The sequence below is a fragment of the Parasteatoda tepidariorum genome, chromosome X1 (assembly GCF_043381705.1).
Source record: "Parasteatoda tepidariorum isolate YZ-2023 chromosome X1, CAS_Ptep_4.0, whole genome shotgun sequence".
Taxonomy (NCBI): domain Eukaryota; kingdom Metazoa; phylum Arthropoda; class Arachnida; order Araneae; family Theridiidae; genus Parasteatoda; species Parasteatoda tepidariorum.
Window position 1 is genome coordinate 68,812,274 of NC_092214.1, and position 24,948 is coordinate 68,837,221.

The 24,948-nt window shown below is 27.7% G+C and overlaps 1 protein-coding gene and 1 long non-coding RNA gene across 11 annotated transcripts in view; one reads left to right on the plus strand and one right to left on the minus strand.

Annotated features, from left to right (window-relative positions):
- The window catches only part of LOC107451031 (BAI1-associated protein 3), a 344,805-nt gene extending 329,635 nt beyond the window's left edge, over nucleotides 1-15,170 (plus strand). For all 4 annotated transcript variants that reach the window (XM_071187328.1, XM_071187326.1, XM_071187327.1 and 1 more), the window contains 4 exons: nucleotides 1,892-2,015; nucleotides 7,530-7,717; nucleotides 8,552-8,611; nucleotides 14,620-15,170. In XM_071187328.1, the coding sequence (XP_071043429.1) occupies nucleotides 1,892-2,015; nucleotides 7,530-7,717; nucleotides 8,552-8,611; nucleotides 14,620-14,705 (458 nt within the window). In that variant the 3' untranslated portion in view covers nucleotides 14,706-15,170. The remainder of the gene's footprint in view (nucleotides 1-1,891; nucleotides 2,016-7,529; nucleotides 7,718-8,551; nucleotides 8,612-14,619) is intronic.
- Nucleotides 1-23,851, minus strand: part of LOC107451032 (uncharacterized) — a 49,097-nt gene extending 25,246 nt beyond the window's left edge. For 2 of the 7 annotated variants that reach the window (XR_011638146.1, XR_011638144.1), the window contains exons 1-6: nucleotides 23,454-23,850; nucleotides 20,317-20,367; nucleotides 14,242-14,320; nucleotides 13,630-13,755; nucleotides 6,512-7,377; nucleotides 1,686-3,550 (exon numbers count right to left, since the gene is read on the minus strand). This is a non-coding gene — a long non-coding RNA (uncharacterized lncRNA). Of the gene's footprint in view, nucleotides 1-1,685; nucleotides 3,551-6,511; nucleotides 7,378-13,629; nucleotides 13,756-14,241; nucleotides 14,321-20,316; nucleotides 20,368-23,453 lie in introns of all 7 variants that reach the window. The other 5 variants (XR_011638148.1, XR_011638145.1, XR_011638150.1 and 2 more) reach the window with 5 other exon arrangements.
- Between the last annotated feature and the right edge of the window lie 1,097 nt (nucleotides 23,852-24,948).

A 24,948-nucleotide genomic window follows, 5' to 3' on the forward strand; every position in this document is an offset into this window, starting at 1 on the left:
CATTATTTTTCACAATAACTATTTGTGTTTTAAAAATAAAGATTTCATGGTTCGTGATACACGTTAATGAAATAAATTTCTAAAGCGTCCCTTGCTATGTTAAAAAATTGGATTTTTTTTTTTTAAATACCCTAATATGAACTGACAAATTTAGAAAAAAGTTTAAATTCAAATGCAGCGTATATGGTACCGTTTCAAAGATGGATAATCGAACAAAATATTTCTATCTACAAATAGATTTGGCAGGTACAAATTTGCAAATATAATTTCAAAACTGCTCCAAGAAAGAAATTAAGACAAGTTTTCATAAACGTTTCATAAATTTTATTGCAAATTTCAGAAACATTTTCAGATTGGATGCAAAATTTATAGTACCATTTTGAAAATAAACATTCATATAAATTATTTATGCCCTAATATTTATAGGTTTTGTGGTGTAACTTTGTGAACTAATTTTATAAAATGTCCGAAGTAGTGCTTTTAATTTAGGACATGTGAAAAGAAATATTCTTACTGCGAAATTTTGAAAAAAGTAAAAACTTGAATTCAAAGTGTATGGGACTGTTTTAAAGATGGACACTCAGAAAATATTTTTGTTTTAAAAATATAGGTTTTGTGATATGAATTTGTCACTAGTTATACTTAAAGATTATCAGTTTGATACTAAACCTAATGAAAATTATCAATGCATACCGTACACTCAGTAATATTAACATTTTGTGATCCAGAAAGAATTCATTCATTAAAATTAAGACATCAAACAAAGAATCAATTAATAGGAGAAATTTAAACTTCAAAGGTTTAGAAGATTAGAAAAAAAAAATTTCATTACTTCAGATGTTTATTTTTTACAAAAAATGAGAAAACTCAAAATATTAATAAAGTGGGATTAAGAACTAAAAAGTTACTTGAAGTTATTAAGGTTAAAAAAAAGCATAAGGAGTGTTTGTAAATTTTTAAATAACAAATAACACTTGAATTTATGTAAACAAACTTCATAAGATTTGATACACATGATTATTTTAACAAAGAAACATCTGAATAATATTGTTTAATAACTGAAAATATTCAAAAGGAAAAATTAAAAATAAGCTAAATGACTCATTTAATTAAAGAAAATGTTAAATAATTTAACTTTAGCAATCAGATTTTAAATTTAAAAAAAAACTTATTTGAATATTGATTACCTAAATATAACTCCCTAAGTTCAAAAAAAAAAAAAAATTCAGAAAATATTTTCACCTTAATATTAAAAGTTTAATAGTTATCACGCTTTTAATGTATATGATAAATCATATAATATTTAATAATTTATCAACCTATTCATAGCTGATATGTTTTCACTTTTAAGTTTAAACAAAATATTTGAAGTGATAGAAAAGCATTTCTGAAACTGCAATCAATAATTTGAAGAAAATAAAAATAGGTACTTTAAAAAATAAATATCTCTAAAAGAAGTGTTTAAAATACTATCAACAGTTGTTTGTTTGGAACTCATAACATGCTTACTGCAGCATTAGGCATGTTCAGGTATAATAAGTAATACAAAAACGGATATCATGAATGGTGATTATAGAATTGAACTTAGGAAATATTTCTGAAGATATGAAAAACCATACTTTATTCCATTTAATTTTTACCTGTAATATACAATCGCTATCAAAATATATTTAAATCATGCTTACCTTTAGATCGATAATCAGCATTAAAATTTACAGCTGAAAATCAATATAAAGTGTATGTTTCTCTTAAAAACTCATGTGAGTTCTTGTATACAATACATTTAAAATTTAAGTACTTAATTACATAAAATAAAGTATCAACCATTATGATTAACTTTGCTTTTAATTCCTTATATAATAGTTTTAAAATTTCTTTTTATTTCTTTCAGGTCTCAGTGATCCATTCGTGATATTGAAACTTATTCCACGCCATGTCTTCCCAAACAGTTCTACATATAAAACTAAAGTTCACATGAAAACACTTGATCCAGTTTTCTTGGAGTATTTCGAGTGGTAATATAAGTCATTATTTTATAACTTTTATTTTCACTTACATTTTGCAAAAGCTAAGTCATGTAACTTAAAATTTGAAAGATACTAATATTTTCTTAACGCTTTTTTTTAAGAATTATGATATTAAGTTCTATTATTTCATTAGTATTGTTATAACCCATAAATTATGTACACAGTGAAGAAATATTAAAAACTCATATTTCATGTTGCTGCCTCTTAAAATAACTGCATCTAATCTACTGCAGAATTTCACAAAAACTTGCAAATACTTCTTGCCCATTTGGGCAAGTTATTTATCACAAACTTGAGAAATAGTACTAATGGAACCCACATAAACGTAATCAAAAACCATAATGATGTGCTGATGAATTGAAAGGCTTAGCTATTTTTTTAATTATATCAAATATTCCTTTCATTCATAATTATGCTTTTTCGATTAAAAAAAGATTCTAGAATTAGAAAAATGTATAAGTATGGATGCTTACAAAGACAGTTTTCTACAGACAAAATTCATATATTTTTATAATAGAATCAGTTACTTCAAAAGCTTTATTTTTATTTATTTATTTTTTGTGCTGTTCTATTTTTTTTAGTTAGATCAACAATCTAAGACAGGAGCCCCTTTAGTAAGTTCATACATATTGTTTAAAACAACCATATCAATCATTGAAACCTCAGCGACGTGAATCCAAAGGAGAGCAGAAAATTTATTCGAATTATCAGTTCAGTAATTTTTTTCATAAAAATAATACAACACAAGCCATTTATAAAAACTATAAAAGAAATTATAAATAAACATTCCCTATACATTAATTTATATATGAATGTGTAGAACTATACTACTGGTCATTAAAATTGCTACATCAGGAAGGAATGCAAATAACAGAATGATATTTATTGGGCACATACATTATAGTTGGAAGAACAAGTGATTAAGTTTTCAGGACATTAGGATGCATAGATCCTGAGGAATCAGCACTCGGAGCAGCCTCCCCTGGCAGCAATAACAGCAGTTATTCTCCTGGACATCGAGTCAAACAGAGATTGGATAGCATGGACAAGTACAGCATTCCATGCAGCTTCATCATGCCACAATTCATCGACCATAGTGACTGATGAGTGGTGGCATGACAGTCATCTGGCAACCATTGACCAGACGTTTTCAATTGGTGATGGATCAAGAAAACGTGCTGGCTAGGACAACAGACGAACATGTTCTGTATCAAGGAAGGTTAAGACAGTGCGGGCAACATGCGGTCGTGCAGTGTCTTGGTGAAACGTAGTGTTATGGAGGCCTTGAAGATAAGGCAGAACAACTGGCCCTAACACATCAGAAATGTAATGGCTGCTGTTCAAAATGCTGGCAATGGGAACAAGAGGTGATCGAGGCGTGTATCCAATGGCACCCCATACCAATACTCTAGGTGATGGGCCAGTATGACGATGTCGAATGCAAGCTGCCATTGGGCATTCTCCATGATGTCGCCAAACTCGAATGAGGCCATCATGATGTTGTATACAGAACCTGCATTCATCTAAAAAGACAAAGTCATGCCATTACATTGTATATACATTAAGTTTCAGGCTTCAATTCATATTTAAGAGCTAAAGAGCTGTTTCCAACTTTATCTTATTGAGAAGGTTCAGTCATGAACAGACTTGCAATTCAACTCTCTCATTCAACAGCTGTAAAGATTGATATAACCAACAATTTAACAAAGCATAGGGAATATACAACCCTACAATAATTGAAGAGAAACTTTCAATTCTTATCATTTTTTTAAATTTCTCAAGAAATAATTAAAGGATTATTTTGTAACTTCAGACATAATTAATTTGTGCAATTTTTTATACTGAGAAATTAAGCTTAACCCGGCAGGACACGCAGCTCCTATACTAACACAAAAACCTGTGTGTGGTCCTTAGCCTAAACTATAGTTAAAGCTTTGTTCACCGTAATATTCAAAAACAAAACTATTTTAATTATAAAATTTAAGTTTTTTAAAAATTAGTAACACACGAAATCATTAAAATACTCACAATAATCTAAAAAATAGCATATTTATTATACGTAACTTACTCTAAACTGTCTTCTTTATCTTATCTATTCTTTATTCATGCAGTTTTGACATATACTAAGTGTGTGTTCTTTGCACAAAAATTTTTCATATGTTATGCATGCAGTTGATGATTTTTTGTACTTATTACTTGGGCAGATATAGCAATGTCCCTTATTTCAGAGCTTTCTTTTTTGAAGTAGATTCATTTTCATCCTTTTTGTCATTGCATGCATCCAGGCATCTCTTTCGGCAGTCTTTGGGTCTTGACTTTTTCTTTTTTACACAATGTACATTCAACTTTTCCAAAAAAATTATCGTTGTTCAAAGCATCTTCTTGAGCAGAATCTTCATCCAATTCTTATTGTGAATCATGATCACTCATAATTTCGCAATCAGAATTACGCTGTTTGTACATTAGAAAAAGTGTCCTCCTCACTCTCAACCTCATCCGAAAGTTTTCGCAGCCTCTCCATTTCCTTTTCCTACGGTGTTGCCATGTTGCAGCTAAGAAAAAACGTCCGAACACAAAGAATAGCAATATTCAAATGCATCTTTTTGACTAACGCGAAAAGGCGCGCAGGGTCCAGTCACACTCCTAACTTGACTACTCCTTCGTCAATGAAAAAATAATGACCCTTTCGAATTTGTAACACCTGGTATAGGTTGGTGGGCATATAAAATTAGACTACTGAAAAGAAAAAACTTTCAAGGTCAATCGAAGAAATTCTATTCACAAAATCATCTGGGGTCGATATGGACCCCCGCGCGTCCTGTTGGGTTAAAGATTTAGCAGAGGTTTCAGGAATCAACAAATTACGAAATAAAAGTATTTTTGTACATACTATGCCAGAAAATCAAGCCGTAAGCTTGTAATTTATACCGATCACTTTGGTTGTTACTTGCAGCAACTGCATAAAATTTCATAATACTAACTTAAATACTTATGGAGTTATGGACATTTTTATTAAAAATAATTTGGTCTTGCGTTTTTTTGCTATAATTAAAAAATTATTTAATAAATGAAACAAAATATTTGGAACAATTAAAAATTAATTACAAAGTTATTGCTTTAAAATTCAAAAAAAATATAGTTTCAATTATTTAAAGTGGTAGTAAATATACAATAATTTAAAGTAGTTCTTTCAGGGTGCGCAGTCAAATTATTCAACAAAAAATAAGCACCTTTTAGGCACTGAAAAGATGCTTTTAAGCACTTTAAAAAAATATCATAATTGGGCAGGATTGGAAAGTTTTTAATAATTGACAGTTTTATCTTGTTTTAACCGTCATGTCAAAAACAAATAATAAACTTTTGGCATTGTTTTTTACAATTGTCAAAAATTGTGAAGTTTTGAATCATGTAAAACGAATGGCGCTTTCAAATGCTACAGACTGACAATACGCCGAAATAGATTGGGGTTGAATGAATTGTGAAAACGTTGAATAGAACAACGTGAACTGTGTCTTTTTGCATAATTCACAGTGAAAATCAACATGGTAAAGGAAAAATCTCCTTTTGAAAAAGGGAAAATTTAGCACTTTTTAAAAACACCCAAAGAAAAAAGCACCTTTAAGCACTTTTTAAAAACGCTACACACCCTGTCTTTTATACTGTGCATGCACGGGGGGAAAAAATTCACAATTTTACAGTGAATCGTATTTTGCAACTAATAGAAAAATTCTGATTTTAATATCTTAAAAATTTTAATAGTTTCAAGCAATTTTCTAATAATTTTTTTACTTCTTTGAGAAAAGCTCAAAATGATAAGGGGCTTTCCACAAATTTCATTTCGTATAAGACAACATTTAATAGCAAATGATACCTTACAACAATCTTCCGGACACCAAACTGTGATAGTATTAGGAAAATACATTCCTTTAGGGGGGGGATGATCCTTCACAGTACCGGTGTCCTTTTTAATATATCTTATTTAACACTACAAAAAGAAATTTGTGGAAAATCCTTTATTATTTTGAGCTCTCTTTTAAAAAGTACAAAAATTAAGAAAATTGCTTGAAATTTTTTTACAATACTTAAATCAGAATTTTTTTATTAGTCTCTAAGTACGATTCCCTACGGTTGTGCACCCTGGGCATGCGCAATATCAAAGAGATACTTTAAACAGTCATATCTAGCTCAATTTTAAAGGTATAGTTTTCAAATTTTAAAACAATTTTGTAATTAATTTTAAATTGCTCCAAAAGTTTTGTTTAATTTTATTGAATAGTTTCAAAGCTACAACAATTAAAATTAAGACAAAAAAATTAGTTTTTTTATAAAAATGTCCATATTTCCAAACATAATTAAGCAAGATTTATGAAATTTTAAAATAAAATTGAATTATGAAATTGGTTAATAATTTATTACTAATTATATTACAGATTTCCATATAGATAAAAAAAATCTTAATGTTTTAATACAACACTATAACTTACCACAAATTTCGAATCACGAAAGTCTATTAGCAATGATTCCACAAAAAATTCACAGTTTTGTTGATCGCTCTTTTTGCAACTATTGTTAGAGATTTCCAAATGGTTTTTCAATTGATATGACATAACACTACTGTGAAGTCCGATCCACACATTTCAGTATCACTTTTAGACCCACTTGATTACAATCATGTAGTGCATCCACGTAGTTTTGGTGATCGTTTTTTTTTTCTTAGGTAAGTTATTACATCTATTTGCTTAGTTATTACTATTAAAATCTCATGTTTTAATATGATAGTTCATTAGGCAAACTTCAAATCTCGCAATTGAAGAATCACTTTTTTAGGCACTCTATTATTGGCGATTTTAACCGTAAACCAAATAATTGAATCAATAGTATTAACTTCAGTTATTGCCACAGATTTACTTTTGAAATCTTTTTTTTTTTTTAAACTACTACTTTGTTTGTACCGAGAATTTTGAATCACGCATTTTGAAAATTACTTTTGACGCACTCAATTTATTGTAAATCCACGTGATTTTGTCGATTACATTTTCAACAGTTCCTGCAACGAATTTCCATGTGGGTTTTAAAATTTTGATTTCCTTTTCAATAAAATAACATCACAATCCACAAATTGCGAATGCGAATTATCACTTTATGATACACTTTAGTAGTGGCGATTCCATCTTTAACTGTCAATCTCCTCAGGGTGGGGGTGATTCTTTGTCTTTTGTAATCTTTTTACACCACACGATAAAATAAAAAAATAAATATAAGATTTTTTTGTGGAATAGTGAAATGCCATTGGAATCGCAAAACTCAGCTTCAGGAAATTGGATCAAATCATACAAAAAGTGGAAGCCTCCTGAAAATTATAAAAAAGCTCAGATTAGAGGAAAAGTGGAGGATTATCATCCAGTGATCCATATTGTTCGTTTTATAGAAAAATTCTTAAACTGATATTTATTAAAACACTTAGAATTTCCTACTTTTTCATATACTATTTCTGTTTAACAGGTCACTTCCATGGGAACTTTTTGAGTCCAATAATGGTGCTATAAACTTAGTAGTTATGGATTTCGATTTTATGCGAAAAAACGATTTTGAAGGAGAAGCTTTTCTACGTTTTGACCAATTAGAGTTCATAAACACCATGAAACCACCAGAACCTATTGAGCTTAATCTCACAGTGCCAGATTTCAGTTGTAAGTTTTATATTATTTCGCAAATTAAAAATTACTTAAGATGCATGCTAAAACAAGATATATCAATAGGTTTTAATGTAAATAAAAATATTTTAAAATGAATAAAAATTAAATTTTACACTCACATTTGGATTTTAGGAAGCAAAAAGAAATAAAAGTTAAGAGACATTTTTACAAATTTAAATACCAATGATATATCATCTTTTGCCAGAGATTTTTTTTTAAAGATTAATTTCTTTATTACTTGCTCTGAAATTAAACTTGGATGTCACAAGTTCATTATAATTCAATTAAATATTGCTTATCGAATTATTACACCTAAATATAAAGATTAAAATAATCTTAAATAAGCAGCAGCTTTCAAATATTACTTTAATAGACGTTTTGAAGTTTTTGGTTTGTGAATTCAATTGTGATTTTTTTAAAAAAAATAAAGAATGGCATGAAATTTTGTCAAATATGTATTCTGTTCCTGAAAATTAACTTATTTTTGCATTCATTTTTTTAAAAATCCAACTCAAATTCAAAATGTTCTTTGAATTTCTAAGAAGAACATTTCTATGGCTTGTAGAAAAATGTGATTTTTAGGGAACTTATAGTTCCTATCAATATTTCAGATGAAAATAAATTCTGTCAGAGCAGCAAATTCAATCATAACTCAATTTTACAGGAAAAAAAATTTCTAAAATTCACAAATGGCTTTGACCAAAACTCAAATAAATTGCATATCATCCAACGTAAGAACAGTTAGAAATTATTTATCAAACACATAATATGCATATGCATTTACCAATTTTTCAAATAAAAATATTTTTCCTAACTCTATTTTAAAAGGTTCACCCCCTGATGAAGATGGGAAGGAAACAGCATTCAATGTGTCCAGATTTAGTAAAGGTAAAGTATTCAAATATAAATATTTCTCCCTAAATATAACAATGCTTTTAAATTAAAGTAACATAGCTAAACTTATAAGTGGATGAAGGAGATATTTATAGATAGAGGCATGTCATGAATTAGATAAATGAAAGTATGAAAAGCTTTTTAAGTAAATCATCTAGAAATTTCTTAATACATCTTTCATCCATAAACCTCTATATTAGAATGGGTTTTAAAAAAAGGAATTTTAGAATGCTTTGGTGCAGAAAAGTTGCATATTATAATAAGAATATGAAACACAGAAAAATTTTAAATATCTGTCAATTCAGGGTATCTGCTACATTTTAGATTTTCAAATTCATGACTTTCCATGACTAATTCCTAGATTTTTTTCATGACTTAACGAAGTTACTATTTTCTCCGACAAAAACACAACAAGAAATTTTTAAATTTAAAAAAACAATAAAGAAAGAGTTGAAGCAATAAAATAGCTGAAAAAAATACAAAAGCAAATAATTTTGTTCTGCAGAATTATATTCTAAAGATACTTTTCTAGTTCATCCGAAAGGAAAGAAATACTCCAGATTTTTCTGTTCTCATTTCGGAATTTAAAAATTTTCTCCAATGACTGGCTTGCTTCAGCTAGAATTTTAAATTGATAAAATAAAAATAAATAATAACAAAAATTCTGAAATCACAGAAGTTTAAAAGATAATTCGCTCTAGAAATGATGTTTTTTCTTTCATTTTTTTAAAGAATTCCAAAACTTTTAAAGAACATGTTAAAAAAATTTTATACTTTAATAAAATATGACTGTGAGTGGGGATTTTATTACAAATTTAGATATGCGGAACACCATGAAATGGGGGGGGTATTTCTAAATTCCATTTTAAAAATAAGATTTTTCAGCGACCTAAATCCATGACATTCCATAATTTTCTTTTTAAAAAATAGTTAAAATCATGATATTTCATAACAAATTTTGTTCAATACCGAAATTCACGACATTCTAGGTGCACGGATACCCTGTCAATTTCTTTCATTCACCCATTGTACTTAAAACTTGAAAAAATCATTCCCCTTTCAATTCTTTTAAGTTGACTAAAATTTCTGAATTTTGAAACAAACGCGCTTTAGTTTTTTGATACCTCTTTGTTAGTTTGAATAACCTAAAAAAATTATATTCTGATCAATAATTTAATTTCTTACTTTCGCACGTTTAAAAAAAAAAAAAAAAGAAGTTTTCTCAATTTTTACAGTGTCTCTCCTCACTCATTATGTTAGATTAAATACCCATAACTCACCACATGAAGATAGTTGCACGGTGAGTTCCACCTATACTCAACCCAACTAACCACCTAATTTTATGGAGGGGTATTTACATTATATACAAAGCTTTTCAATACTACATTGTTAAGGTTCTTTTTTTACAACTACTACATATCTAAAGTCTGATTTTTTGGAGAATGGAGGCACAATAGATCTAGATTTGAATGTTGCTCTGATATTCTTCGTAACTATCCATCTCTAACTTCATATTCACATATTTTATTCAAAGCCTTTGCTACAAGTTTTGAAGTAATCCTAAGGTTGAAAGTTTATCTTCAGTAATAAAAAATTTCTAACAGTCTTTTTCGTTGAGATGATGCCTTGATTTTAAGATCCTTCTTATATACAACCTAAGGACATGGTTGATAACAGTTTGCAGTCTGGAATGGGACAAAGGAACAGGATCACAATTTCTCAAGTCTTCTGGATGATGCCCAAAAATGATAGCATTTAAAATGTACTGCAGATATTGTTAGCTGAAATGAATTTGTTGAGCAAAGATCAAATTTCATACTACCAAAGATAAACTTAAGATTAGTTTGAAAACATTAATTAGAATTTTGACATGGTACATCCTCCCTCAATGCTGCAAGACTTAAATGAACATATTAAAATCACTCATTAATTCTGGAACCATGCAAATTAGAGAAATACTAAAGTTTCCTTGTCAATCCCAGGCGATGGAAAGGTGTGCTGAACTTGTGACAGGGGCTTTGAATAAAATAGGCGAACATGAAGTAAGAGATGGATATATCCAAGCAACACTAAGATCTAGACCAGTAAATACTTATTTCACCAAAAAAAATTACACTTTTAGTGTGCTGTATATCAAAAACAAAAAAAAGAACCTTATCAATTTAGTAGGCCAAAGAATCTTACTCCATTGAAAATATTTGTACATAGTTGTAAACATAATGTAAAATCCAATTCAAAAAACTAGATGGTTGGTTGGGTAAAGTGCAGGTGAAACTCGATCAGCAACCATCTTCATTATGGGTTATTCTGATCTAACATTATGTGAAGTTGGTGAACATGTGACATTTTCTAAAACATTGTGCAAACATAAAAAATTAAATCATTTAAATTATCCAAGAAGCATAAAAAGCTAAAATGTGTTTGCTCCAGAAAATTTAAAAAAGGCCAATTTTTTTCAAGTTTTATCCATTTTAAGTAAGGTGTGCAAATGGTGGCAATTGATTTTAAAAATTTTCATGCAATTTTTATTCTTATGATAGGCAACTCTTCTGCAGTAAAGCAATCTAAAGTTCATTCTTTTCTACCCACTGTACCCTATATCCCACAGTACACTCTATCTCATCACAAGCAAAAAAATTTTGATTGACAAATTGCTGGCAAAAAGATATTTTCATGTAATTAAACACAGGAAATGAATAATTTTTTTGAAAAATATTTATTTTATCATTCGAAAGTTTAAGCACAAGAGCAAAAATGCCCCCATTATTCTTAATAATATTATATATACACATTCCCATTAAAGTAATTAGCTTCTGAAGCCAGGTGAAAGAATATCATGCTTTCCCAATAGACTCACGGAGTTCTTCAACAGTGCTATTTTATTTACCATTTCTATATGCTTGGAAAATTAAAATGCCCCAACCATTCTTAATTGGATTTAGGCCTAGGTTCAAGGCAGGCCAATCTAAATATCTGAACATTTTATTGAGAACATTTCACTTTGTCCCAATGATGCTGTCAAAGCTATAATATTGCTTTATGCTTAAAATATTTCAAAAGCATAAATACTTTTTCATGAAAAGTTGAAAAATGTACTTTTAATTAATTTGCTGCAGGTAGCTCAAATATGCATATATATTAAATGATAATATTGATCAGTTGTCCCAATCAAAGCTGAAAATTTTCTAACTTGCTAAATTACTTTTACTTTAATTTTTAAACTTCAATTAAGAAGTTTTAAGCTGTATTAATATGAAGTGGAACATGATTATCAAATCATGACGTATGATTCTTCAATATAAAGCACAATGTGTAGTAACACAATGTGTGTGCTATTATGAATGAGAATTAATATTATTGCATTGATTCATAATCAATTGACAGTTGGCAAGTGAACCCTTACCAATTAAATTTTTTAAGCTTATAAAAACTGAAAAATAGAGAAACTAAATTTTAGATAGCTTCAGGTATTTTGACAGCATAAGGGTGGGAAGTATGACTTTTAATATCATTCCTTAAGTGCATTTTTTTTTAAATATTTAACTGAAAGAACTATTTTAATCCTTAAATGTTCAAGCATATTAGCAATACTGGAATTCCTCTAAAGATAGAAATTTTGTATCTTTTAATCATTTTTTGCACACAATTAGCTTTCAAAATATGCAAAAATTTATAAAAAATTATTTGATTTTAGAGTATTTTTAACATGATGCCCCAACTAATAATAAAAAACATTTTTAAAAAAAGGGTCAAGTTTATTTCTTTAACAACTCAGCAACTGGAAACTGGGTGTAACATTTTAAGTAAGAAATTACAATCCTCATGTACAGCGAACTTGGATTTCTTTATTGTTCTATTTTAATGATGGGATTTTCACTAAGTGCCAATCATAATGGTCCAACTGTGCTAATAAACTAGTATTTATCATTAAGTTATGGAAGCATACTTTCTTTGATTAAACATGGCCAATTTTCAACACATTTGGATATTTGATCATCAAAATATGGAAGGCAGTCGCTAACTGGAACACATGATCCAAATAGTTTAAACGAGAGAGCAGTCAAAAGTTCGGACCCCTGTATATTAATTTCAATTTTTGCGTATTTTGCCACATCTCAGGATGTTTTTAAGCAAATCAAAGAAATTTTATCCACAATGAAAAACAATAGTGCGTGGAGTCCCTCCGCGCGGAAGAAGTGAAATTTCGTAATGTGGAAATGAAAATAGGAAGTGGTAGAAATTGATTTTTAGTGAAATCATATTGTTTCTTTAAGACAAACTTTATTAACATTGCTTACAATTCACAATTGATCGAATCTTTTAATTATCATTTTCGAAAAGAGAAATATCCAAATCTATAACATTTACAATGGGATTATGATAACTAAAGTAAGATACGAAATGTTTGAGTTCTATTTTTTTCAATATTTCTTGCAAAAACTGCTTCAATGGTAGTTCACCCTTTGGTTGTTGGATCATTCCTACCATTTATTATTTCAAATCCAAATTTGTCTTTAAGGAAGGTTAATAATGTTTCAGCTTCAGGTAACGAGAAATTCACATTAAAATCTCCTGCAAGGATCACAGGCCGCTCGTTACCATGGTAGCGTGAAACATTCAACGCAACCTTGTTGGAATTCGCATTAGAAGTGTCACTTCAATAAAATCTGTTCATCCAAATATTACATATCACTTATCAAAAACGTTTTGAATTGGAAGATGTATGAATAATTCTCAGGAATGTAATTTTAAATACCAAAATGCAAAATCTAATAACAGTAACTGTTAAACAATCTGTTTAACAGTTTCTGAGTGATAAATTTATAAAAAAGCTGTCTTTTTTTAAACTTGATTTTTGCAAGAACTGATAAACCAAAAATTCTGTATCTTGTCATTTACAATTATGTAAAAAATTGTATACCTTTCAATTCAATTTTTTTTAACAATTATTAAATTGAAATTCTTCATTACATTGAATTATTTTGAGATAAACAATTTGCTTAAAAACTTACCAAAAAATAGTGAAACTCACAAAAAGCGCAGATAACATTATTCGGGCTCAAACTTTCAACAGCTCTTGGGACCATATGTCATAGATTGCAACTCTTCCTCATATTTTGATGGCGAAAAATATAAATCTGATGAAAAAAAGGTATGTTAGTTTAGAGAAAGCGACGACTTTCAAAGACTTTCATACTTAATAGCTGCATTTTATTTTTCAAATGAAACTGAAATCTTTTGCTGAAAAAGACTTAATTTTAAATAGTATTTTATGTTATTGTTTATTCAAAATTGGATTTATCTTTAAATGGGAAAAAAACTTGTACCCATTCGTGCCTAGCATCCTAACATTGGTATGTTTTGATTTCTATAAAATAAATATTTTAAAAGTTTAATTATTTTTTATAGTTTTTGCATTCATTTGACAGCATTTACTATAATCAAGCAGAATATTAAGTTGAAAAAAAATTCAGGCATTAATGTTTTAACATTGGCGCTTAGTTCACGAAAATCCAATCAATAAAAAGGTTAATCCAGGGAGATTTTTTTTATTTTACGCAAGGTCAGTACATAAAATATTTTTACATTAACATTGCAGTAAAAAAATACTAAAAAATGATAACCTGAAATTGGCAGTCTCTAGAAAATAGATTTTTAATCCTTTTCTTCTTGGAACTGCCCTGTGTTCAAACATCCATATACCTATGAAGTACATTATAAATACAGATTACGTTGAAAAGGTAACCAAAAAGATGCAAGTTTTTCAAACCAAACGCCTGATTCTATTTGGGGTTGTATTAAAGCCCCTTTGCTTAATTACCCTTTTGCTTCAATATGCAATTAATAATCTTAAAATATTATTAATTGCATACTGAAAAAAAATTGACTTTTTCCGCTCACAAGAAAATAAATCAGAAATATTTTTATTAAATTCTGCGAAATTTGAATAAAAACATCTGAATATTTTAATGATTATACCAAATTATCTCTGTTTCCTTTAGGTGATATACTTAATACTCTTGAAACAAGGCCTTGGGACAATGCTGCAACTACATTCCTAAAAAGTGAAAAATTTAAGCATCTTTGAAAGTTTTTCAAAGTATTCATCTAATTGTGAATGATGCCAGCTTCATAATTTCATGAACTGCCAATTGCCATATATGATTTTAAATAAAAACATGACCTAAGACAAGGAGTCATTTTATTTATTGCATGTGTTAAATTCTTTAAATGGAGATTATATATCTCAAATAATTTGTCTTGTGTAATTTTTAATGAGTACTACATCAGTGATTATACATTCTCTGTGACTTCATTGCTTCATTTAATCAATGTAATAAAAATATATTGCCAGAATGTGATGCAAGACTTTTATATTTCTCACTGAAAATCTTGAGTTAAAAGAATTTTAATTTCAGAAATTCAATGAATATGCTTAATACTGTTATTGTTTATGTGAAATATTTGTAATTTGCTTGATTATAATATTTCAGATAAAATTTTGTTTTATTTAGTGAGAAATGTCTTGATAATAAAATGGTTGTGAAAAAGAGATATTTCGTTGTGTGTTTCAATGACTGTAACCAAAATTTCATACTCTCTATAAGTCAAACAATGTATCAAATTCATAGTTTTATTTTTTGTTTCATAAACCAAAGTTAAAAGATACACATCTGAATATCAGGAAGTAAGGAGGTAGGAAAAAAGTATAATATATAACTTGTAATTGTGATCTACAACAATAAGTAATATTATTATAATAATAGAAAGAAATGATAAAAAAACAATGATAATCAGATAGTAACTAGCAGTCACAAATTATTATTTAATCGCAAGTACAGTACAGAACCCGTTACCCAGAAATCAGAAAACTGGGAAACCAAAAAACTGGAACGAAATTCGATAAATTTTCCCGCCATTTAAAAAAAAAAAAATNTTTCCTCATGAGATTTTAGGATTTTTCTTTCTTTTTTGAAAGATGTTCACCTTACCATCATTTTGGAAATAATCATTAGTGTATTGCTTCATCGTTTGTTCTTTTTAAGATTATTTCCAATTTTTTTTTTTTAGTTGGGTTTATCGCTATTCCGGATAACTGATTTTTCCGGTTTTCTGAATCGCTACAAAAAGCCATTTTTTTAGTGTTAAACCCAACTAAAAAAAAAATTTATTTGGAAATAATCTTAAAAATAAGAAAAAACGATGAAGTAATACACTAATGATTATTTCTGAAATGATGGTAAGGTAAACATCTTTCAAAAAAGAAAGACAAATCCTAAAATCCTATGAGGAAAAAAAATTTTTTTTTTTTTAAATTGCAGGAAAATTTATCGAATTTCGTTCCGTTTTTTTTTGGTTTTCCGATTTACGGATAACGGGATCTGTACTGTAATTGATTACTCATCATCATAATGTCTAAATTATGCACACTTATATTATTTTGGACACTTATATTATTTTGCACACTTATATTACACTACTTATATTACTTTATTATATAACTTGCACACTTATATTATTTTGGTTTCATAAATATCTCCATTTAAGATGAACAAAAATGGCTTTAGTTCATGTAAGTTCACACAATATAAGTCTAGGAGCAAAATAATAAAACAGAGACACAAGTCAGTAAAATAAATAACAAATGATCATGCATATTTTACATACTAACTAAATAGAAATGCTGATTTAAAATGCTGCATGCTTTTATATACAACATTCAAAACTGGATAGTTGAACAGTTAACAAGAAAAAATTATTTTAAAAGGCCTTTTTTAATAAAAAGTAGAATTTCAAATTCATCTGGATATTATTCAGCTCATCTAGATTATTTCAAATGGGTAAAAGTACACTCATTAAATGTACAGTGCTAGACCATTTGATTGTCACTGTAACATACTTCAATAATATGATTCACACCGACAAGTAACATGGAATATGATAAATGCTATGAGATTGATTAAAAAAATTATTTAATTGTAAATCTCAGCAAAATATAAGCTTAGACAAAAAGTCAGACTTATTTCAGTCAATGCTATCTTAGTTAGTTGCGTATTTATAATTATAGAAATCTAAGAAAATTTATCTTGTTCTCACAATTTTGATTAGAATAGGTTCCATAATTTTAAGTTAAATTTTAAAAGTGTTGTAAAAAATGAGAATAAAAAAAAAAGGCAATTGTTCTCAAGTACTTAATGTTACTAAAGTTCAAAAATTATATCGCCAAGTAGGACATGCAAATACTTAAAATACTCATTAATACTCATTAATTGCCCTCAAATATTGATGAATATCAACAAAATACGGGATGAGGTGGGGAGATGGCCCCGAAGAGTAAGAAAAGAGAAGCGATTATGTTTGATAACATCTAAATGGTATTAAACTCAATTATAAAAATGCTTTTTCATAACTCAAGTCATGCTCATTTTTTATCCTACATATTTATCACAATTGATAAGCATAAGAAAATAATGAATATAAAGGTGAAATAGCAATGGGAATGCAAATTTAAGAATGACAGTAACATGTTAAAGACATACAATTGGTGATACTTAATAATTTTGACAATACTAGTTTGTAAATAAAAAAATTTTGCATTTACTCCATCAATGCATATTTGTGATATTTATTTGTTAATAATACTAAAACTATTTTGATCATATTAATTAATATTTCTTAATTGTCTGCAAAAGTTTTAAAATAGAGATAAAATTGCTAAGAACACTTTTTCTCCTGACTAATATCAGGTATAGTCATATGTTTTATTAAATTCGCACTAGTCAGTTTTGTTGGATTATAAAAGTTAAGTGCATGCAGTTTTTAGATTCACATGCTCAGCAGATCATGCAAAAATTTTGAAATTTCCGAGCCTTGATACAAGCACATTTTCAAACCCTGATGCTTACAGTTCCTGCTGCATTGCTTCACAAAACTCTCCTTTTTTTCCCCTTCTTTGTATTTTACCTTAGTAAGTCTCACAGTTAAATTTACCACAGCAATTTCATTAACATTTGGTGATAAGTAAGTCAATTCTAACAAAAAATTTAAGCATAAATAATTTTTACAACAGAATTCAGCTACAATTGAGTTATACCTTAAATTCTGATTTATTTAAGAAATACTTAAAATAAAAAAAGTGAAATACTAAAAAGTCAAAACAACAGGGTAAAAATTATGTATCTTGAAATTCAATTCAAATGCAACTAACACGAGCAATAATGTTTAGAATTGAAAAAAAAATTTTAAAAACTTTCTCAATTAATATATATGTTCATTTGTAGTTCTTTAATTTTTCTGCAGTTGTCCTAAACATATTTTTTCGATACAAATTTAATTAAAATAGGTTTACATTTTTTTTTTTTTGCTCCACCATTCAACAATATTTCACATTTTTGAATTTCAAAAGATTTAGCTTTTTCATAACTTTAAAAATGCAGTTGCTTTAAAAAGTGATTTTTTTCAAAGATATATATTGTCTAGCTGTGTTCATCTTTAAAATGCCTTAAACTTTACTTAGAAATGTAAATTTTTCTAACATTGACAGTCAGTAATAAAGGTTTAATTTGGTGGAAAGTTGTCTACATGTTAAGATACGAGTGGAATGTACAATGATACAATGCCTAATATGTAGTGAATTAATATTTTCACTGTAGAACTTTTACTTTTTAAAATAAATATTTTCAACTTAGAGTGTCTTAAAAATAGTGCCTTACACTTTATTTTTGAGTCATACATTTTTCTAAAATCGATAGTCAATAGCAGTTTAATTTGGTGAAAAAGTGACCTAATGGGAACTTTTTTATACATAAAACAAATATTTTCCATGTGTGTCAAATTTTAAAATGGTATCTTTTTACATTTTGCTTTTGAATAGTAATTTTTTTTAAAAATGGCAGCCAATAATAGGTGTTTACTTGGTTGTCAATATTGACCTATTATGTAACAATATAATAAGTATTTAAAAATTTATTCAAAAAACTTTGCAAAGTCAAACTTATATTATAAATAATAAGACAAACATTTTTAACTTAGGGGAGACTGGGGGCTAATGGGACGCAGGGCTAATGGGACAAATCACTTTGTGTGCAAAATAAAACATTTCTATGAAAAGTTTTTATACCACAGAATGGNTTAATTTAGTAGAATTTTTTAAAAAATATCTACATATTTTACTGAAATACAGCTTAAATTAAAAAAGTGTCCCATTAGCCCCCGCTCTCCCCTATACTCATCTTTAAAATGGTATCTCATACTTTCCTTCTGAATTGATAATATTTTAAACAATAGCAGCCAATAATAATTGTTTAATCTGGTGAAAAAGTGGTTAAAATATGTAATGATACAATGGACATTTAAAAAAAATTTTTAGAAAAACTTGCAAAGAAATATTTTTAATTTTTGTGATAAAAATTTTTTATTTGAGTTAATTTTGGTTTCTAACACTCTGTTACAGAGTTGAAAATTTTTCTAAAAGCTGTAGACAAGTTACATTAGTTTACATTTATAATACTTTAGATTTCGCATATTATGGTACAAAATTATAAATTATTGCAGTTAAGATAACAAAATATTCACAAAATGAAGAAAAGGCATGAATATTTAATTATGTAGTTGAAAAATACAAATTTTAAAAGAAGTTTAGTCTGACACAAAAATTGCTTAACAACAGAAAATTCCAAGACAAAGAGATAAATATGCATTAGCACCTTTAAAAGAAACAGGGACAAATGACCCATGGAAATGTTCTAGACGCACCAATTCCATAACAAAACAAAAGACAAACATATTATCATAAGCAAGCAAAATAGAAAAATATCCAATAAATGCAATCAAGGAAGAAATAAATAAAATTAGAGAAACTCTTGTTTCAGTTGATGTGGTAAAAAGGCAACTGCATAACACAAATATAAATGGTCAAATACCAAAGTGTTTTTTTTTTTATTTAAAAAAAAAAAGATTTTATATTTGCAAATACATTTAAGAAAGAATGTATCTTAAAGTTTTCTATGTCACAGTATAAAACTTATAAGAGGTAATGCTTTGTTTTGGAGAAAGAAGGATTGGTGATTTGATACAAATAAAGTCAAACATTAACAAAAAGTTGCATGCTGATACTGTAGTTCTTCATGGAGTATAATGTATAATGAAGAGAATATTGGAAAGTTTTCATTTTTGAACAGATTAATGACCCTAATGACATATTCAGTATAAGAATTATTTGAAACTAAAAGAAAAGCAAAAAATTAGCCTAGTGGTGTCAGAGCAATTACAATTGCATAATTACAACCAGAACCCATACCACAAGCTTTCTGGAATAGAGAAAAAAAAATTTATCTGGAAAGCAAAATCTGGAATGTCTGATTCCAGATGATGCCCTACCATGAGCTTGGCTTAGGACTCTGTTGTTTTCATTTAGAATACGAATGTGAGGGCGTGGTTAAAAACCAGCCAATCTAAGTGTGGCGGTACTTAATTTTTCAATGCCAGAAAGGTTTCTCAACACTTTAATTTTTAAACTTTCTAATATCCTGAAATGTGAAGAAAAATTGCCACAAATTCATTTTTGACAATTGTAAAACATTAATAAGAATTGAAATAAACTGTTGCTATAATTTTTGCTTATTATAGCATTTGTATAAAATATGCCTTGTATATGCCTTTTCTTTTTAGAAAAATTTTTTTTATATAAAAATGCATACCTGAAAAAGGAGAGATCAAAACTAAACTAACTGTTGTATCTCATTTTGAAACTAAAAAGAAAATAGGTAAAAATATTTATTTTTTTGCATGGAATCAGAAATGCTACAAATTTGTTACAAAACACAATTAAAAATTTTAAATGAGTATATTTTGTATTATAGAACTGTAATTTTAAATCCATAAAATGTAGCTCCTAGAAGTTTAATCAGAAGAGTAATGGAAAGTATACAACTTTTAGACGATCTTCAAATTAATATAGTATTCACCATATCTCTGAAAATATATTAGGGAGTCACAAAAATTTTTCACACAATTATAAAAATCATTAATCTGACGAAAACTGAGTATGATGTTATTTTTAATCGTTGATTAAATTTAATGATCCAAAAATATTTGAATAGTAAAGTGGGAGATATTGGGGCAATATTTAAAGAAATAAATATTTAAAATTTAAATGAATAAATTTCAGTACAATTATATATATATATAACAAGAGATATATTGGCTTTTAAAGGAAAATTAAAGGAGATAACATTTTGCTTTTTTTAATATAATAATATTTACACACAACTGTATCATTTATTCCTTTGGTTGGGGTCTATTGAACTTGCTGCGGGTCTAATGAGGCACATTTAATTCAACAAGATTAGTAGAATTAGAGCACCTGTATAAGGAATGTCAGTTATTTTAAGACTTCATATTATCAGACGCAATTATTTTAGAGATTTTATTTCAAAATAGAATGTACATATTCAAGTTGAAAAAATTAAAATCAAAATATTTAAAATTTATGAACAAATAGTTTTCTGATCGATTATAGACAAAGACAATTTTATATTACTCTAAAAAAAATTCTGCAATAGTTCTTCAAAAAGTAGTTCCATCGATCAGGTAATTGTTTCTTGCAGCAATGGCAAATAAAATCCAGGTGTGGTATGATGCACATTAATAAAATAACAAATATTACTACATTACATTGTTACCGTTCTTGCCAAATGTGACTTTGCCAACTTGCTTCATTTTTTTTTGCAGTTATAAAATAGCTCTTACCTGAGCTAATTATTCTTTAGAGTTTGAGTTTGTATTTTTGAAAGACTTATGCTATATGTGAATAAAAATTTTCAACATTGACTTTATTAAACGCTGATTGATCTGGCAAAGCCTGAAACCTCAGGTCAAATCATTTTTATATAGCATTGCATGAAATGACAGATTCAATTGTCACCCACTTTATCATCAATGTGCCAATTCTCAAAAAGTTTTATTTTTGCAGAGAGCAAACTGAATTGCAGATTTTCTAGTCTCTGTTTATACCTACTACTGTGCATTTTTGATGAAGTTCCCAACTACTCTATTTCAGATGCCCCACAATAAAGAAAAGAAAGAAAACTGAACAGAAGCAGGCATTAGAAGAAGCTATAATATCAAAAGCAATTCTGAATAAAAAGTTAGCTTATTTAAGTAACAGATAAAAAGTCTAAAATTTCAAAATCAAAATTCTCTACACATGTCTGTGAAATAAAATCAAAAAAGACATTTATTTTAACTCTCAGAACAGTTCAAAATGCTTTCCCAGATACAAGAAAATGAACTGAATCAGTATAAAAACACAAAACATTGTAAATTTTAAATTATTTCAAATATTCTATGTTTAAAATTATTAAACTTGTCCAATTAGAAAAATTAAATTATCTATTTCATAGAAGTTTGAAGTAGTTTTTTTTTTCTGCAGTTAGCTTCTAAATGTTTCAGTAAAACATAAATTCATTTTAATTATTATTTACTTAAAAATATAGCATTTTGTTGAAATTGATATTATTTTTAAATAATTTCTTTAGAGATTGCCAGTTTTTTAAAACTTTCTTTTGTAAAACTCTTTAATAAAACATTAATCTTTTAAATAACTCATGAATTCAATTCATTTAATCCTATATAATATCAATCCTGATATCACATTAGTCCCCATATGCTAGATACTTTATATTCTTCTGAACAATGTAAAACAAGTTTATTCCAAGTCAATTTAAAAATATAATAAAATAGAATATTATCTAGTCAAAATAGAATATTCGTGTTATAATAGTAGCCTCATGAAAAATCTCAGGTAATATTAACTTAAGGTAATATTAAGTAAAACAATTTTACTTTTTATAGGTCAAATTTTATTTCTTATAATTTTACTTCTTCAATTGGAAAATAGCAGACTTCCTGATATCAAAGTATGCAGCTTTGATATTACTAATTATGTGTTACATAATGATTTCTTAAAAGCTATATTTTCCTTAAAATATGACCATTGTCCTATTAAACTCCAGTTTTCCCTATACATGTTTTTACCTTAAAAGAAACTTTAAATCACAGAATCAGAAAAAACTTTAAATCTAGAAAAAATTTGTATACCTAGAAAATAATTAATAAATTAAGTAATAAATAAATCTCAAAAATTAACTAATACAATAATCATCAGCAAAAAAAATTATAAATTTCTTTATTATTAAAATAAGGTTAAAAATTTAAAAAGTAAAATAAACATTTAAAGGGACTTAAAACTTTTGAACTTTTGACTTAAAACTTTTAGAGCCATGTCAATCAATGTATATAAACTTTACAATTGGTTTCCACCAATATTTTAATGATAAAAAGTATATTTTTATATCTAATTTCATCACTTAAAATATCTCCACTAACAAATTAACTTCTTAAATCATTAAGATAACACATGTTTCCAATAAATTACATAAGTTGTAAAAATATAAAGAACATTAGAACAACTTTCCTATTTGTGTGCGACATTTAGAATCATTAGAAAATTACATGCAAAAGTCACATGTATACCCTGAAAAATTGTCAAATACAGTTTTTTAGTATCAAGAAAGGTTACACTTCAGAAATAAGAATTTTCATATTTTAATTTTGCAATCAATAATTGATAGCAGTTAAATATTACTATATAAATAATATTTTTTCAAATATATTATTTTTTCAAAAAATTTCATACTTGTCAACCTAATGAATGATACTTTTGATTTATATTTAAAATTTTTGAAGTAGATGAACATAGAAATTTTTTGGCATAATTGTAATATTCATACACTTTTATTAAATTTGAATAAGATGTTTGAACAAGTACAAATACCAATTCGGCATACACTTTGACGACTAACATGCTCAGCAGGACAAGCAATAATTGTGAGAATTATCGAACACTGATTACCACAAAGATTAAAAATAATGTTTTCAAAATGATAGCTATGCCTCATGTAACATTTATGTTTCTCTCATTTCGTATTTACTTGGAACAAAATAAAGACAAAGAGACTAAAGTTATAACTTTCTTATAAAACAACAGTTTTTACATTAATAAGAAAATTAGCAATAAAGTACCATGCAGAATTATTTTTAACTGATTTAAAAGCAATTATTCACAATTCGTTTCTCACATACACAAATTTTAAAATTCCCGGGACCTTAAACGTAAACGAAACAAAACAGACAAACTAAGCATTTAAATGCTTCTGTTTACCTATTTCTGCTAATAAAAAAAATTTGCTCAATTCATTTACTTAACTGTTAAATCCCATCACAATTTTATAGAGGGCGCACAAATTGCAAGAGAAATGAAACGATGTGAGGGCCATTCTAACTCTATGCGCATGTGAACCACCATGAAAACCTGGCTGGCGGGTTTCTTGAGGGTAATCAAATCGTATCTCCTAATTAGCAAACGCAAATTTTTCACATGCAGCTCCTGATTTCTGATTTTTAAGAATGGTTTAAATTACATTTATGTTTTTAATATCACATGAAAGTCATGGACAATAAAAACTTTATTTACTTAATAATGGACCTAAAGGGGCATTCACACTTGATGCAAAAAAAAAATTGCATATGCGAATTCTGAGATACGATAGTTCGCATCTCAAATTTGCATAAGAGAATTTTTCGTCTTCAGTCCCAGATAGCAAGATAAGATTTTTGTCACTCAACAAAAACCTTTTCATGTCAACCTGAAAAAGGTTTTTGCACGGTTTGCGTGTAAACCTTCCAACCTTAATACGTGGTCTGCGACAATCTGCTCTATTCTACCAAATTACACTAATCCAAAACCTTGGAAAACAACCTTCTACATAGCAACCTTAAAACGAGGTTGTCTTAGGGTTTTCAAGGGGAAAAAAACTTGAATAAAGCTAGTTCCAAGATTAAAATCCTCTTAAATCTACATAATTATAAGGTTTCTGTTTGCAGCGTCTCCTATGCTCAGTTAAAATCTACATTGTCATGAGATTTTCATTGACAATGCAATTGACTTTTGCATGTTTTCCTTCCTTATACAATCCTATTTTGGTGCATGAACGTTCATTGTAAGGTAATTATCATTTGTCATTTAATTTTGTCTTATGATATAAAATAACATTTGTAAAAAACTCCTTATCATTTTGAGTTTCTTTTAAAAAATACAAAAACTACTTAGAAAATTGCTTGGAATATTTAAAATTTTTAAAATATTAATATTGGACTTTTTTCATTAGCTGCCAAATATGATTCACTACAAAATTATGAAGGAAAAAAAATGCTAAACTTTTTCCACGCATGCGCAGTATAAAAAAACTACTTTAATTACTTATACATTA